Source organism: Meles meles, chromosome 20 (assembly GCF_922984935.1).
Source record: "Meles meles chromosome 20, mMelMel3.1 paternal haplotype, whole genome shotgun sequence".
Lineage (NCBI taxonomy): Eukaryota > Metazoa > Chordata > Mammalia > Carnivora > Mustelidae > Meles > Meles meles.
In genome coordinates, this window is record NC_060085.1 from 3008162 (window position 1) to 3022070 (window position 13909).

The 13909-nt window shown below is 64.7% G+C and overlaps 2 protein-coding genes across 3 annotated transcripts in view; one reads left to right on the top strand and one right to left on the bottom strand.

The window, feature by feature from the left end:
- Positions 1-308: 308 nt before the first annotated feature.
- MPND (MPN domain containing) lies at positions 309-8194 on the top strand. 2 transcript variants are annotated; one of them, XM_045989798.1, is made up of 13 exons: positions 329-474; positions 567-868; positions 1570-1806; positions 3517-3649; positions 4077-4161; positions 4409-4505; positions 4771-4843; positions 4924-5000; positions 5772-5940; positions 6056-6126; positions 6502-6591; positions 7148-7240; positions 8011-8194. In XM_045989798.1, exons 1-13 carry the CDS (start codon positions 468-470, stop codon positions 8095-8097), a joined length of 1521 nt encoding a protein of 506 aa, XP_045845754.1. In that variant the 5' UTR covers positions 329-467; the 3' UTR covers positions 8098-8194. The 2 variants fall into 2 exon arrangements, with proteins under 2 accessions (XP_045845755.1, XP_045845754.1); XM_045989799.1 differs by lacking the exon at positions 1570-1806 and having other exon boundaries at positions 309-474.
- A 318-nt stretch (positions 8195-8512) lies between these two features.
- SH3GL1 (SH3 domain containing GRB2 like 1, endophilin A2) overlaps positions 8513-13909 on the bottom strand; it is a 29677-nt gene continuing 24280 nt past the window's right edge. Inside the window, exons 2-10 of the mRNA XM_045989800.1 lie at positions 13794-13862; positions 13501-13573; positions 12434-12577; positions 11887-12020; positions 11567-11725; positions 11185-11288; positions 10610-10734; positions 10420-10476; positions 8513-9966 (exon numbers count right to left, since the gene is read on the bottom strand). Of these exons, the coding sequence (XP_045845756.1) occupies positions 9770-9966; positions 10420-10476; positions 10610-10734; positions 11185-11288; positions 11567-11725; positions 11887-12020; positions 12434-12577; positions 13501-13573; positions 13794-13862 (1062 nt within the window). The 3' untranslated portion in view covers positions 8513-9769. The remainder of the gene's footprint in view (positions 9967-10419; positions 10477-10609; positions 10735-11184; positions 11289-11566; positions 11726-11886; positions 12021-12433; positions 12578-13500; positions 13574-13793; positions 13863-13909) is intronic.

The following is a 13909-nucleotide window of genomic DNA, read 5'->3' on the forward strand; positions in this document are numbered from 1 at the left end:
AGTTAACCCTCTAGAGACTGAGGTCCGGCCGGGACGCTTCTGAACCGTGGCGCGCGGCCCCTTCCCCGTTCTGCTTGCAGCCCCAGGGCACTCTGGCTCGCTCTCCGGGCCTCAGTTTCTCCCCTGGTCTCAACGACCGAGCTCTCCGGCCCCTCGTTTCCCGTCTGGTCCCCCTGAGCTGAACGGCCCGCAGCTCCAGGCCTCCTCCAGGGCAGGCACTAGTTCCCCGAAAGCGCAAGTCCCGGAGCCTCAGTTTCCCCACTTGTAAGCTGCCACGCGCCTCCCACGGGAGGCAGCCTCGAGCCCCCGTCTTCCGAATGGTCCGGGAGGGCTGAGTCCCCCGGCTCCCCGCCCGCCCCCAGGCTGGGGCTCCTCCCCTTCGGGGCGGAGCCTTGTCACGTGCCGGGAAGAAAGGGCCCGCGGCGCGCGGGGCGCGCGGGGCGCTCGGGGCGCGGGGCGGAGCGTCCATGGCGGGTACCTCGGGGCTGGCGGGGGTCGGGGGGCACCCGGCGCGGGGGCTGGGCGGCCGGGGCGCGCGGGCCCATGCAGCCGGTCGGTGCCCGCAGCTCCGGAGCCGCTGTCCCCGGCGGGCGGCGCGGGCGAGGAGGCGCCGGACGAGGATGAGGACGAGGCGGAGGCCGAGGACCCCGAGCGCCCGGCTGGAGCGGGCGGCGCGCGCAGCGGAGGCGGCAGCGGTGTCGGCGGCGGCGGCGGCGGAGGAGGAGGCGGCGGCTGCGGGGTCGGGGCCGGGGCTGGGGGCTGCGGCGGGCCGGGGGGTGCGCTCACCAGGCGCGCGGTCACGCTGAGGGTGCTCCTCAAAGATGCGCTGCTGGAGCCGGGCGCCGGGGTGCTGTCCATCTACTACCTGGTGAGCGCCCCTACCCCATCCCATCCCGGCTGGGGCAGGAAGGGGAAACTGAGGCCCAGCGCTCCCTGACCGCCGGTCGAGCCCGGGTGTGGGGAGGGAAGGCCGAAACACGGAGCGTGCAGACCCAGCAGGAGCCCCTCTGGGCTGGAGGAACTCCTTTCCCCAATACCCCGTTGCACAAAGGAGAGGACACCGCCGCTTTCCTGGCTGTGGCACCTTGCTCAGCCTCTCCATATCCTAGTGTCCTCATATATAAAATGGGATTTTTTTTTTCCCCTCACGGAGTCGTATGAGGATTAAATGGATACAGCGCCCAGCCGGTGCCTGGTATCCCGGGAGTGCTTTTCGGGTTTGCTGCTGTTGCTGTGGGTCTGTGCGTGGGAGCAGTTTATGAATGGAGCGCCTGCCGCGCCTGGCTGTGCGTGCGTGTTGGGGACTCGGCAGACCCCGGCTCTGCCCGTTGGGGGTCTTGTGGTCCATTTAGAGGATGGAGACACAGAGCTGGACACTTTCAGTCCAGGCTGATGAGCACTGTGATAATGGACACATGGGTACTGGGAGGTCCCTAAGCCAGAAGGCTTCCCGGGAGGGAAGTGGAAGTGGGTGCCAAGCCCTGGGGAGCAGCAGGGGGTCAGGGAGGGCTTCCTGGAGGTGTCTTGGTGGGTCCAACTCTGGGCCCAGCCAGGCCACTGTTACTGCAGGGGAAGAAGTTCCTGGGAGACCTGCAGCCCGACGGGAGGATTGTGTGGCAGGAAACTGGGCAGGTGTTCAACTCTCCCAGTGCCTGGGCAACCCACTGCAAAAAGCTGGTAAACCCAGCCAAGAAGTCCGGGTGCGGCTGGGCTTCTGTCAAGTACAAGGGCCAGAAACTGGACAAGTACAAGGCAGCCTGGCTCCGGCGACACCAGCTCCACATTCCCACGGCTGCTGCCGATGAGGTGCGTCGCTCAGCCTCCTGGAGCAAGGATAAGGGTTCCCCAGAGTGAGAGCATTGGAGCTGGGGCCCCGTGGGATGAGTAGGAGTTCTTGAGAGCAAGGTGAAGAGAGTTTGCCAAGGGAATGGCACAGCCAAGCCACGTTGGTTAGAAAGCAACACAGCACTTGGGGAGCCCTGATTAGCTGACAGAGCTGGAGGCTCACGTGTCTTAGGGAGCTGAGGGGACTGGGGACATTGGCAAGGACCAGATCTGGGAGAATTTCCAATACTATGATAATAATAAATCTTTGTATATTCACCAACTGGGTAGACCTAGCTAAGGACCTCTCTGGGTCCTAAATCTTTGTAGGTAAAATAGAGATGATCACAGTACCCGTATGTATCAGATATGTATATCTAGCTGGTAGGGCTGAGATCTGTAGGGCCTCTGGCAGGCTAGAAACAGGCAGGGAGGACTTGGGCTTTTGCCCTGGGGTGGGTGGGAGCCCTGGATGGCTAGGGGCAGAGGATGGACGGACCTGACTCAGGGGCCCACGGCGCCCTCTGGTGGCCGCTGTATGCAGTACAGCCTAGGGGGCGGGGCGAAGGCGGGAGCTGGGGACCAGTGTGCAGGAGACTGAACTGGCCCAGATGGGGAGATGATGGGGTGGACCAGCCCAACAATGGATGGGGGAAGAAGTGGGTTGGTTTTGGCTAATTTTGAAAGTTGGCCTCATGAGATTTGCTGCTGCATGAGATGTTGGTGTTAAGGTAAATTTTGCTCTGAGCAAGTGAATGGCTGGATGGTCATTATCAGAGATGATGGGGATTGGGGAGGAGAGGGTGTGGGGGGACAGTCGGGTGCAGCGTGGCTGAGCTGAGCGTGAGATGCCTCAGAGCCCCCCCGCAAAGAGACCTCCAGGATTAGCTGGACCCCCAAATTAAGCTCAGGGGAGGGCCGGACTGGAGACAGGACTGTGGGCATCATCTTGCCATAGACCGGGTTGGGGGGGGGGACAGCGTGTGGTGGATGAGGCTGCCTGGAAGCGGAGCAGGTGGGGAGGGAAGAGGCCGGAGGACCCACCCTGGGCATCGGGGGAGGGGTGGGAGACCGAGGGGGCTGGAGAGGAGGGAGCCGAGCCGGGTCCCTGAGGAGCTCCCAAGAGAAGGGGGTCAGTGAGACATCGTGGTGAGGGGACAAGGACAGAGACTATGTGACTGTTGGGTTTGGACACTGGGAAGTCACCCCAGCAGTGGCAGTTAAAGGGAGAGCAGGAGGAGGGAGGGATTACTGAGAGAATCTGATAAAATAATCCCTGTAAGCCCTCGCTTGCCCTGTGAGTGGATTGACAAGAGGCATGCCAATGGCTTTCCAGCCATTACCTTATTTCACCTGGATGCTGTCCCTGTGCAGCTGGAGGTCATTGTGCGTTTTTACAGATGAAGAGGCTAGAGCTCAGGGAGGTCAGGGTGCTTGCCGGAGGCCACACAGCTTGTAAAAAAGGAGAGGCAAAGTTTGCATCTTCTGCCACGCTCTCCGATCTGAGCTGCAGCCGAACCATGGGCCGCCTCTGCTCACTCCCTCCCTCTAGTGGACATCTAGGGCAATGGCAGGAACCTAAGGCTCAGGCCCACCAGCCGTCTGAGTGGACCTCTGGGTAGACGGCGGTGAGGAGGGTGGGCAGCACCCAGCTGAGGGTCCTGCGGCCGTCCCCCACCCCCACTCCCCCAGAGCCCGGCCAGTGAAGGGGAGGAGGAGGAGCTGTTGATGGAGGAAGACGAGGAGGAGGTTCTGGCAGGGGTCTCGACGGAAGACAAGAGTCGGAGACCACCTGCGAAGGGACCCTTGGAGCCTCCCCACCCAGGTGAGAGGCCTAGGGGAGGGGAAGGGGTGGCACGGGAGACGGGCACAACTCAGGTGAGAGAGGTGGCCGCGGACAGATCTGGTCTTTCTTCTGCCTGGCTGACTTCCTAGCCCCGCTGCCTAATTTCCTTCCCCCGCTGCCTGATTTCCATGACCCCCTATAGGACTTCTTTGCCTCGTTGCCTGATTTCTTTGGCCCCCAGCCTGGTTTTCTGAGGTCCTCAGCTGATTTCCTAAGCCCTTCATGTGGCATTTTAATCTCCTTTTCCCGATTTGTTAACCTGCCACCCAATCTCTCTGTTCCGCGGCCTGATTTTTCAAGCTGCCTCGGGAGGTTTTTCTTTCTTGGGCTGCCTGGGCTTGTGTGTTCGGCTTCTGGGCTGGAAGGGATTGATGCCGCCGCCTTTCCGTTACCCCACACTGTGCAGAGGCCGTGCCCCCCGGGAAGCGGGTGGAAAACAAGATCCGGGTGCCCGTGCGCTACTGTATGTTGGGCAGTCGCGACTCTGCCAGGTCAGACACCCCTGTGCCCGCCCCCCCGCCCCCGGTGTACTCGTGCTCTGCGGGAGTGGGGGGAGCAAGCACCCCAGTCAGACACAACCTGTGCCCACCCCCCGCCCCGGGTGTTCACATGCTCTGCGAGAATGGGGGGGACCCCAAGTAGGTGAGCACAAGGCTTCCCGTGCTCAGAGCTGGCTCTGGAGGCCTGGGGAGCTGGCTCCTGAAGCTATGGGGCTACGGGACCCTCTGGCTCCGACAGGAACCCCCACACCCTGGTGGAAGTCACATCCTTCGCTGCCATCAACAAGTTCCAGCCGTTCAACGTGGCCGTCTCCAGCAACGTGCTGTTCCTGCTGGTGTGTGCCCCGCTGCCCCCTTGTCCCTTGCGGGCCAAGGGCCAGGCTGGGGCAGGTGGCTGGGGCACCTGGGAGGTGTCCCTGGAATGTTAGCTCTGTGAGGGCAGGAAGTGCTTTGTCACTGCTGAGAAACTGGGGGCACTCCAGGTCCCAACGAAGGAGGTGGGCGGGGTAGGCCCTGCCCGTGGCCAGGGCTGGGCCTGAGGACAGACTTTGGGGAGGGGCGGCAGCCTGGGCCGCTCTTCAATGTCCGTCCCCTCCCCAGGACTTCCACAGCCACCTGACTCGCAGCGAGGTCGTGGGGTACCTGGGGGGCCGCTGGGACATCAACAGCCAGAGTGGGTATTCGGGGCCAGGCGGGCAGCGGGGTGCTCGGGGCCAGGGTCGATGTCTACACCTCCCCCCCGCCTCTGCGCAGTGCTCACGGTGCTGAGAGCCTTCCCCTGTCGGAGCCGCCTGGGGGACGCCGATATGGCCGCTGCCATGGAAGAGGAGGTGAGGGGACACCTGGAGTCAGGGTGCTCCGGGGAGGGCAAGGGTGGACACAGCTGTCCTGGCTACTGTGCCCCGGTGGCTAGCACAGTGTCCTACTTCCACAAGTGAGCAGATGTGTATGTGTGTGACCCCACGGTCATCCTTTCTCTGGGCACAGGTGGCCAGCCCCCTGTCCTTCTGAACCCCTGTCTCCAGATGGATATCAGGGGCCGTTCTAATCGTGCTTGCACGGTGCGGCTTTGCACGTGCCTGGTGCTGGGGCCAGCGCTCCGGCCGGCCTTCTCCCTGCTCGGCCGGGGGCTCTCGGGGGCATGCGAACAGGCGTGCATTTGGTGCGCGTGTCTCCCGGCCGCTGCCGTTCTTGGTCCTTAGGCTGGCGCTTGCCTCTGCTTGCTTCAGGCCTCTGGAGACGCCTGTCCTGCCCCGGTGCACACACACCCTCCTAGCTGCTTGTTTAACTATCTGGGCGCCGACCGGGTGCGGGGAGTTGTTCCCTGAACTAGGGATACTGCAGAGCCCGCCTTTGCTCGGTGACAGCTGCATTTTCTTTCATGGATTTGCGGACTGTGCCCCCTCCCTTGGCCTCACGGCGGGTGGTGGGGGCAGGGTCTGGCTTGGTCACCGCGGTGTCCCCAGGCCTGGTACACACCAGGCACGTAGGTAGTGCTGGCCTCACGTGGGGGATGGAGCGCGGCAGGTGGGTGCACACACAGGCCGGTAGAGCCCCGCCAGCGTGCGCCCCGCCTGCCTCAGCCTCGCCTGTGCCCCCAGGTCTACCAGAGCCTGCTCCTGCGGGGCCTGTCCCTGGTGGGCTGGTACCACAGCCACCCGCACAGCCCTGCGCTGCCGTCGCTGCAGGACATAGACTCGCAGATGGACTACCAGCTGCGGCTGCAGGGCTCCAGCAACGGCTTCCAGCCCTGCCTCGCCCTGCTCTGCTGTAAGTGTGGCTGCCCCGCGTGCGTGCGTGCGTGCGTGCGTGCGTGCGTGCGTGCGTGCTTGGCGCCCTGGGCCAACCCCCCTGGCCTAGCCCCCCTCTCACTCTCCTCTTGCAGCCCCTTACTACTCTGGCAATCCCGGCCCTGAGTCCAAGATCTCGCCGTTCTGGGTGATGCCGCCCCCTGAGGTAGGCGGGGCCAGCACTGCAGGGGCGGGGCCTCAGCGTCCGGGGTGAAACGAGAGCGTAACCGCTGCACTATCTGAGATTTGGGCGGCCGCCAGGGCGGTAAGGGCTGTTGAAGAGGTGTGGCCCCCATGGGGAGCAGGCTGCCCGCCTTACTGAGAGGGTCCCCTTCCCGAACCTGTCCTGGGGTCAGAATGGGGTTTGGAGAGCTATTCCTGGCCTCTTGTGCTGGGGGCAGGGCCATGTGGCCCTGAACCTGGTCGCGGTGCAGAGCCGGGCCTGGGGTCTTGATTCGCCGATGGCTGGCCCAGGGCACATCCTTCATGGGATGCAGAGGGCCGGAGGTGGCTGAGGGTGACTAGTTTGTGTCCCTGCCAGCAAAGGCCCAGTGACTACGGCATCCCCATGGACGTGGAGATGGCCTACGCCCAGGACAACTTTCTGACTAATGACATCTTGCATGAGATGGTAAGCTCACTCCCATGGGGGTGGGCGGGGCCCCAGCTGGCCGGTGGCAATAGCGCAGGGCTCAGGGTGGCTGAATGCCCCGCATCAGGGCAGCGGTCAGACTCCTCTGCTGCGCCTGACTCTCCAGTCCCACGTTCTTGCCCACCTGCGCCCCGCCCCCCCGCCTCCTTGCTGTTCTGGAACTTGCAGGAGGTGCCCCTGACTGTCCAGATGAAGACAAGTGAGGGACTTCAGGTGGTGCCCACATGAACGTTTCTAGGGCCCACGGTCCAACGGCCATTTTGAAAACAGCTAGGAGGTCACCCTGCGTGGCTTTGCTGATCGGCTGTTGCTTGGGAGGAGGCTAAACAAGGGGGCGGGGGTAGGAATCAGAATCACCGGTGCCCCCCTCATTGCCCTCTGGGGGCGCTCCTCCGTGGTCTGTCTTGGGGTCCTGGGTGGCTCCTGTGTGCTGTATAGGACCAGGAGCCCCATGAGGGGTGGCTCGCTGCTGTATCCAGAGCGCCTGGTGCGGGAGGGCGGGGCGAGGGGGTCCCACTGGCCCCCTGTCCTCTAGATGCTGCTGGTGGAGTTCTACAAGGGCGCCCCAGACCTCGTGAGGTTCCAGGAGCCCTGGAGCCAGGAGCACACGTACCTGGACAAGCTGAAGGTAAGACTCATGCCCCCAGCCTCCTGTGAGCCCCTTGAGGAAGTCAGTTCCTGGAGGGCCCCCAAGGATCTATCCATGGGCAGCCTGAGACACGGGGCTCTCCTAAGTTGTTCTGGACACAAAAGCTGAGGAAGAGGAGTCCGGTTTGGCCACAGGTGGGTGGTGATGGGGACAGGGACCCCTGCTGGAGGCCTGTGCGCCCGCGGGGAGCGCAGAGGGGGATGGTTTCTGGGGAAACCAGAAAGCGGCTGGTGCCCTGAAGGGTTTCTCCAGCTCTCTAGCCCTATAGTCATTTAGGGGGACTTCTAAGGGCTTGGTGGCCTCGGGGAGGGGGCAGGGTGTGTGTGTCTGACTGACTTCCGGCATGGAAGTCCTTCTCAGACGGCATTTTCAACGGCCCTGGGGAGAAAGGCAGTTTTGCGTGCTTGTTTTCTTCAGACTTAAGAGTGACCAGAGCTTCGAGCTGTCACTGGTCCCCTCCACCCTGTCATGGGGCTGGTGGGGTGGGGGGGCGGCTCCCCACGCAGGGGGTGTGAGATCCTGGCAGGGAGACAGCTGGGGAGAGAACAGGATGTGGAATGTGCAGAAAGCACCCCCTTCCTCGGCCCAAACCCAGAACAGCACGAGTGGGCCGCCTCCTTTAAAAATAAAAGCTCGTTCTCAGGACACTACCGTGTACCTGTTAGTAGAGCTCCTCTGCCGGGATGGGGAGCGGGGGGACGCCAGCACTACGGGGCCCAGCCCTGAGGAGCCAGCCCTGCTCGTTTCAGATGTCCCTGGCCAGCAGGACACCCAAGGACCAAGGCGTGTGCCGTGTCCTGGAGCAGGTCTACAGCCTTCTGGAACAAGGGAGCTGAGGCGCTGCCTCCGAGGTCGTTCTCCGAACCCCCAGCGGTTCCGGCTGAGGGTCGGGGGAATTTGTTGTGGTGCAGCAATAAAGGGGAGAAGCAAAGAGCCTGGGCGTGTGTCTCACCTGGGGGGTGCCCCCTCCCCGCAGTGGTCGCCAGGCACGTGGGCGGCTGTCTGGGTGGCACGGCCCCTCGTTTAGGGCAGCAGGGGACACTGTTGTGCAGCTGTGCTGGAGGGCATCCACGGCCCGTGCTGGCAGCTGGGCAGAGGCCAGCTGTCCCTCCCCGGCTCCTGGGGGGCGGGTACCCATGCCGGGAGTGGGCCCTGCCCTGACAGAGGTCCCCTCAGGGGAGCTACGAGAGTCTGGAGGAGTTGGGGGAAGACCCACCCTGCACCTCAACCAAACAAGAGACTCTAGAAAGAGACATTTAATACTTTTTAAAAAAAATCCGGATTACATTTTGATCTGCCCTCGATCGTGACCAAGGCTATGCTGGTCATCTTTGCCAGGAGGTCAGTGCCTCCCCCCAGGAATGGCAATGTGGGGGGGGGGGGGCTCAAGGAAGAACAGAGCCTGGTGTCCCCAGGGCTTTGCTGAGTCATCAGAGGAGGGGAATGTGATCCAGTCCCAAAGTCCCCGAGTTGAGCCGACTTTTGGACTAGGCAAGAGAGGACGTGGCTGCGGGGCTGGGCTCCGCTGCTCAGGGCAGCTGCCTGCCTGGGTCTGGGGGGAGATGGCTGGGGCCACCGTCAGCAGCAGGGACAGCAGCCGGTTGAGGAGGGGGGATGGCGCCTGGACCCTCCTGAGGTCAGTCCCAGCAGCCAGGGGTCTGGGAACATTCATCAAAGCCCATGTCTGACCTTCAGCAGAGCAGAGGCTGGAAGACTCCTGTGGTCCCGTCTGGGGTGCACACGTGTGTGCCGCGTGCACAGTGGTGGCGGCAGCTCGTGCCAGAGGAAAACGTGTGTGCGCTCCGCACGTGGGAACTGAGGAGGGGGCAGGACCGGGGGCGGGGGGAGGGCGCCGCCGTGCAGAGCTGAGCGCCCTGCAGGAGGGAGACGCCAGCGGCTCCGAGGCTGCTCAGGAAAGGGCCAGTCTTTCGGGGAACCCTGAGGACCCCAGGGTGGTATCTCCCCAGGGAGACGGCACCATGGGTGTGCCGGGGCCCGGGGAGCCCTGGGGTTGGGGCTGGGAAGGAGTGCCGCGGGGTCGCTTAAAAGCCGGCTGGTGAGCCTGGGCTAGGGGTCCTGCTCAGAACAGCCAGTGGCGCGGATGTTCTGCTCACCCTGTGAAGGGCAGGTCTCCTGGGGGCCCGGGGACAGCCCGGAATAGAGGAGACGAAGCAGGGACGGGACAGGGCGTGTGCGCACACACACGTGTGTGGGTGAGTGAGGGGGCCCACCTGCAGTCGCCCGTCCCTGGAGGGGCGTCCCTGGAGGGGCGGGAGGAAGTTAGTGTTTCTCAGAGCACCTTGGTGTCAGCCCGCTAGGGGCACGGGGCCGGGGAGGGAAAATGCAGCCCGGGGGGGAGGGGGCTGTGGACGCGCTGGTGTCGGCGGGGCCTGCCTCCCCCGCGGGGCCTGCCTCCGCCTCCCCCCAGCCCAGCCCCAGGAGCTCCGGCGGCGCAGCCGTGGCTGCAGAGGCAGGTGGGACGTGGGCCGTGGGCACGGGCCGACGCCCTCACTGCGGCAGGGGCACCAGCACCTCCACGTAGCTGAGGGGGAAGAAGCCGGACTGGCCGTGGAGCATGCCCTCGTACCAGTTCTCGTCGATCTGGTTGGTCAGCGTGATGACGTCACCCTCGTGGAAGCCCAGCTCCCCGGCGTTCTCCGGCTCGAAGTCGTACAGCGCTTTGCAGCTTGGCTGGTCCAGGGGGGCTGGGGGGCAGAGGCTCGGCTCGGACCCGGGGCCCCCTCCCGCCCCGCCCCGCCCCCGCCTGGCTGCATCCCCTGAAGGACAGCTGCCGCTGCTTCTGCTGTCCCCCAGCCTTGTCAGAAAGGAGGGACGAGGGCCCCATCCGTGGGCACCAAAACACTCCTGGGAGGAGCTGGGGATGGCCAGGGGCATCAGGGGGACAGAGTGACCAGAAGCCCTCAGGTGGCTCGTCGGAGAGCCCAGAAGCTGTTGGCCACCCTCGGTGCTGTGGACGGGAAACCCAGAGATGCCGTGCGTGCCGTGCAGGCCCGGGCCTAACTCGTTCCCTGCCCAAGACGGGCCACGAGGACTTGATCCCAGGGGCGTCCGCTTCCACCACAGAAGGGGAGGAGAAGCGTGTCACACTGCGGTGGGGAGCTTGTGAGGGCAGGGCCCGTGCCCGCAGGGACACTCACGCATGCTCCTGCTGGGAGTCCGGATGGGCTTGTCCGACGACCGGAAAGATGACGAAGCTGCTTACAGACAAAGCAGAAAGGCGGGCTGAGAACCTTGGGCTGGGCCCCTTCGCCGGGGGTGGGGGTGGCGGTTGGCTCCGCACTTTGCACGGAGCAACAGGCTGTGTGTGGCGCCCTCCCCACTGCTTACGTGTGATCTTGGGGGCCGTGGCACAGGGGAAGCCCCCATTGGACTGCTCAGGCTCCCCAAGGTCGAAGGGCTCCCGAGGCTTGGGCTTGTATTCCCGCTTGGGACGAGAGGAGGCGTCCCGCATCCTGCAGGCAGGGAGGAACAGCTGTGAGCAGCCAGCAGGGGCCGAGTCCTGTACATGCCAAGGGGAAGGGACACCCCCGACCCCACCGTTGATGCTGCTGCCCAGGACTTGGGGTGCGAGGAGCCCTAAGACCGGCCTGGACACAGAGGCCCAACGGGTCTAACCAAAGGGCCTCCCAGCAGGTCAGTTACCCCAGCTCAGACCCTACTCAGAGGCTGCCACCTGGCCAGGTACCCCCCGACACACGCAGCCTTCATCTCTTGATGAAGAGAAGCCGCGCCCCTGCTCCGAACAGGCCCCAAGCCGGGCTGGGCCATCGGGGAGGCTGGCGGTGGTGTCTCGGAAGCCCAGAGGGCCAGCCCAGGGACCCACGGGAGCGGCTCTGGGCTTCCAGGGCGCAGCACAAGTCCAGACGGGGCTCCCGCGGCGAAGGCCGGGGGCCGGGGCTCACCTCCGCTTGAGCTTGTCGGCCAGCTCGTCCAGGATCTGCACGGCCTGCCGGTGGTAGTCCAGCTGGGCGTCCACCAGCGCAGAGAGCTGGCTCACCTGCTCGATCTGCGAGGAGCAGCCCACTGAGGGGCCGGCCCCCCATGCCCCCTGCCCCCGAGGTCGCCTCTCTCAGGGAGTCTTGCCAGAACGCTCCTGGCACCGGGGCCCTCCCCCTCCGCCTGACCCCCCGCACTGTGGCTGGAGGAGACCTGAAAGCTTCACAGGGCCGGGGTTGGCCCCTCGGGTCCCGCGGCTGCCCCTTTGGGCTCTGGGTAAGGCATGGGTGACTCCGCCCACGCGCCCCGGTTTTGAGGAGTCTCCCCCCAGGGAGGGCCCAGACGCACATCGGTCTCCAGGAGGTTGTGCATGCTGGTCTCGGCCACCTCCTTGGACTCCTCGAACTTCTCCAGGGCCTGGCGCAGCTCCTCGTCGGGGATCCTGCCCTGTCGCTTCTTCTTGTAGTCGAAGTCCAGGCGGCGGCCCTCCAGCTTCTTCAGGTGGTGCTGGGGGTGGGGGGGAGCGTCAGGGCTGTGAGGTACGTGCTGGGGCTCTAGGAAGTCGGGCACGCTGGGCGGCGCCGACACGCGGGGGGCAGGGCTGGGAGGCACCTGCGCCGGGTGAGGGTGGGCACGCGGCGGGGAGGGGGCAGGGGGAGGGGCGGCACCTGGATCTCCTTCAGGTCTTTGTCACACAGGTTCTGCAGGGGGTCGATGAAGTTCTGCTTGACCTCGATGTCCAGAGAGTCCTTCACCTCCGCCAGGCGCTTCATGGACTCCCCCGCATCCAGCAGGGCGTCCCCTGGCGGGGGGAGTAGGGGAGAAGCTGTCATAGGAGGCCAGGGCCGGGGTCCAAGATACCCCCAACTGCGAACCTGCCCTCACCCCCAGGGCCCAGACGCCAGAATTTAGGACCAAACAAGGGTCCCTGAAGTCTGAATCTGACCCCCGCAGCCAGGAGGAGCTGGCAGACGGGGGTCAAGCCCCCCACGCGCGGCTTCCCCCACATTAGCTGTGGCTCAAGGGCAGGCTTTCCAGCGGCAACACTGCTCGTTCATCCCCACAGAGGAAAGAAGGGTGTTCTCAGCTTCCGTTGCCCTCATCCAGGGAGTGAACAGGCACCGCAGAGGACCCTGGAGCATGGCAGGGACGTGGCATCCTACCCTCCAGCGTCAGATGCTCTGGCCCTCCAGCCTGGCCTTCTAGAGCCCTCACCGAAGTTGGACTCGCCGCCCAGCTCCTTCCCGTGGCGGATCATGCACTCGCCCAGCAGGCCCTCCGACTGTGGGTAGCCAGGGTTCTTCACCTGCCCTCGGATCTTGGACACTGTGTTGAGCATCGTCAGCTTGGCCCGTGAAGCTGGAAGAGAACGGGCTGGGTAGGCCTGTGGCCAGTCTCTCTCCAGAACAGGCCTGCGCTCTGCCAGCGCTGCGGGCTGCCTGTCCCAATGCCCTCTTTTATAGAGCTCTGCCCTGGCCCAAGGAACCTTGGTTCCTGGGTCTGCTAATGGCCAGGCTCCGAGGAGAATGTCCTGCACAGACCTCCGCGCTCTGCCCACCCTGGCCACAGAGGAGGACTGGCAGTGAGCAGGTGATCGGCTCCCCTGGGCCCCTCGGGGCCTCTGCATCCTGGAGCACAGCTTTGATCCCAGAAGCTCCCCTCTCCGGCCTGGGGACTAGCACCCCAGAGAAGTGAGCAGGCAGGCATCGGTGTGTACAGGTTTGGGGGCCCCCGACACAGTGCCCGCCTGGCACCGGGGAGGAGCTGTGCACCAGCCTCGTCCGCTCAGCTCTGTCCCTGGCGCGGGCCTCGAGCGGCCCAGCTGGAGCGGCTGCGGGTCCCACAGCCGTCACCTCCTACTGCGGGAACTCGGATTCGGACTGTCCTCAGGGAAAGGTCCCCGTCTCTCTCTCAGACTAGGAGACTCCCACCTCTCGCTCCAAAGCTGGGCCTGCAGCTAGGGCCTGGCAAATGGTGGGCAGCCAGTTCAAACTGGGGCAATGACTGGTCAGTGGGAGAGATGCCCCTTCGGCGGGGATTGCTAGCTGTCAGGGTGACTTCGGACTGGGGCTGCCACACAGAACGAGAGCTGCCTGATGGAGAGGAAAGGAAACGCAGGACTCTGAGGGCATCCTTTGCACCCCTGGGTCCAGCCCCCCATGAAACCCGCCTGCCTACTCCCGGGCACTTCAGTTCTCTGAGCCCACACGTTCCTCCTTCGGCTCCGGAGACCGGCGGGTTCCTGGCTGACATGGACCCCTCTAGCCGGCTGGCACCCCTACCTGGGTTGGGCTGCAGGTACTCGATGGTTCTGGCCAGCACTTCCGTCACGGCCTTGCTGGTGACATCCACCTTCTGTCGAGAGAGGCGGGGTGTGGGCTTTCACAACCACTGGGGCGCCGGAGGCCAGACGGCGAGTCCCCGGACAGCCCCTGCCCCTGCCCCGCCCCCTGCCTCCCAGGGCCAGAGGCCCATCCATGCAGGCCCCCCTGCCGCAGCCCAGCTGCGGTGTGGCTGTGGCCTGGGAGGGTGACAGTGCCGGGCGTCAGGCTGGCCACACCAGCTCTCCCGGTACCTTCTCCATTTCTTTGAAGTCTTCATCAAGCTTGGTCCCTTCGGCACCTCCGACCTTTTCGCTGACCAGCTGGGAGGCAGAAGGAGGGAAACCAGTGTGAGCCTCAGCCGAGGAGA

Coding starts and splice junctions, on each gene's coding strand:
- MPND (XM_045989798.1), top strand. Junction 4,506..4,770: donor GCAACGTGCTGTTCCTGCTG/GTGTGTGCCCCG, acceptor TCCCCTCCCCAG/GACTTCCACAGCCACCTGAC. Junction 6,127..6,501: donor GGGTGATGCCGCCCCCTGAG/GTAGGCGGGGCC, acceptor TGTCCCTGCCAG/CAAAGGCCCAGTGACTACGG.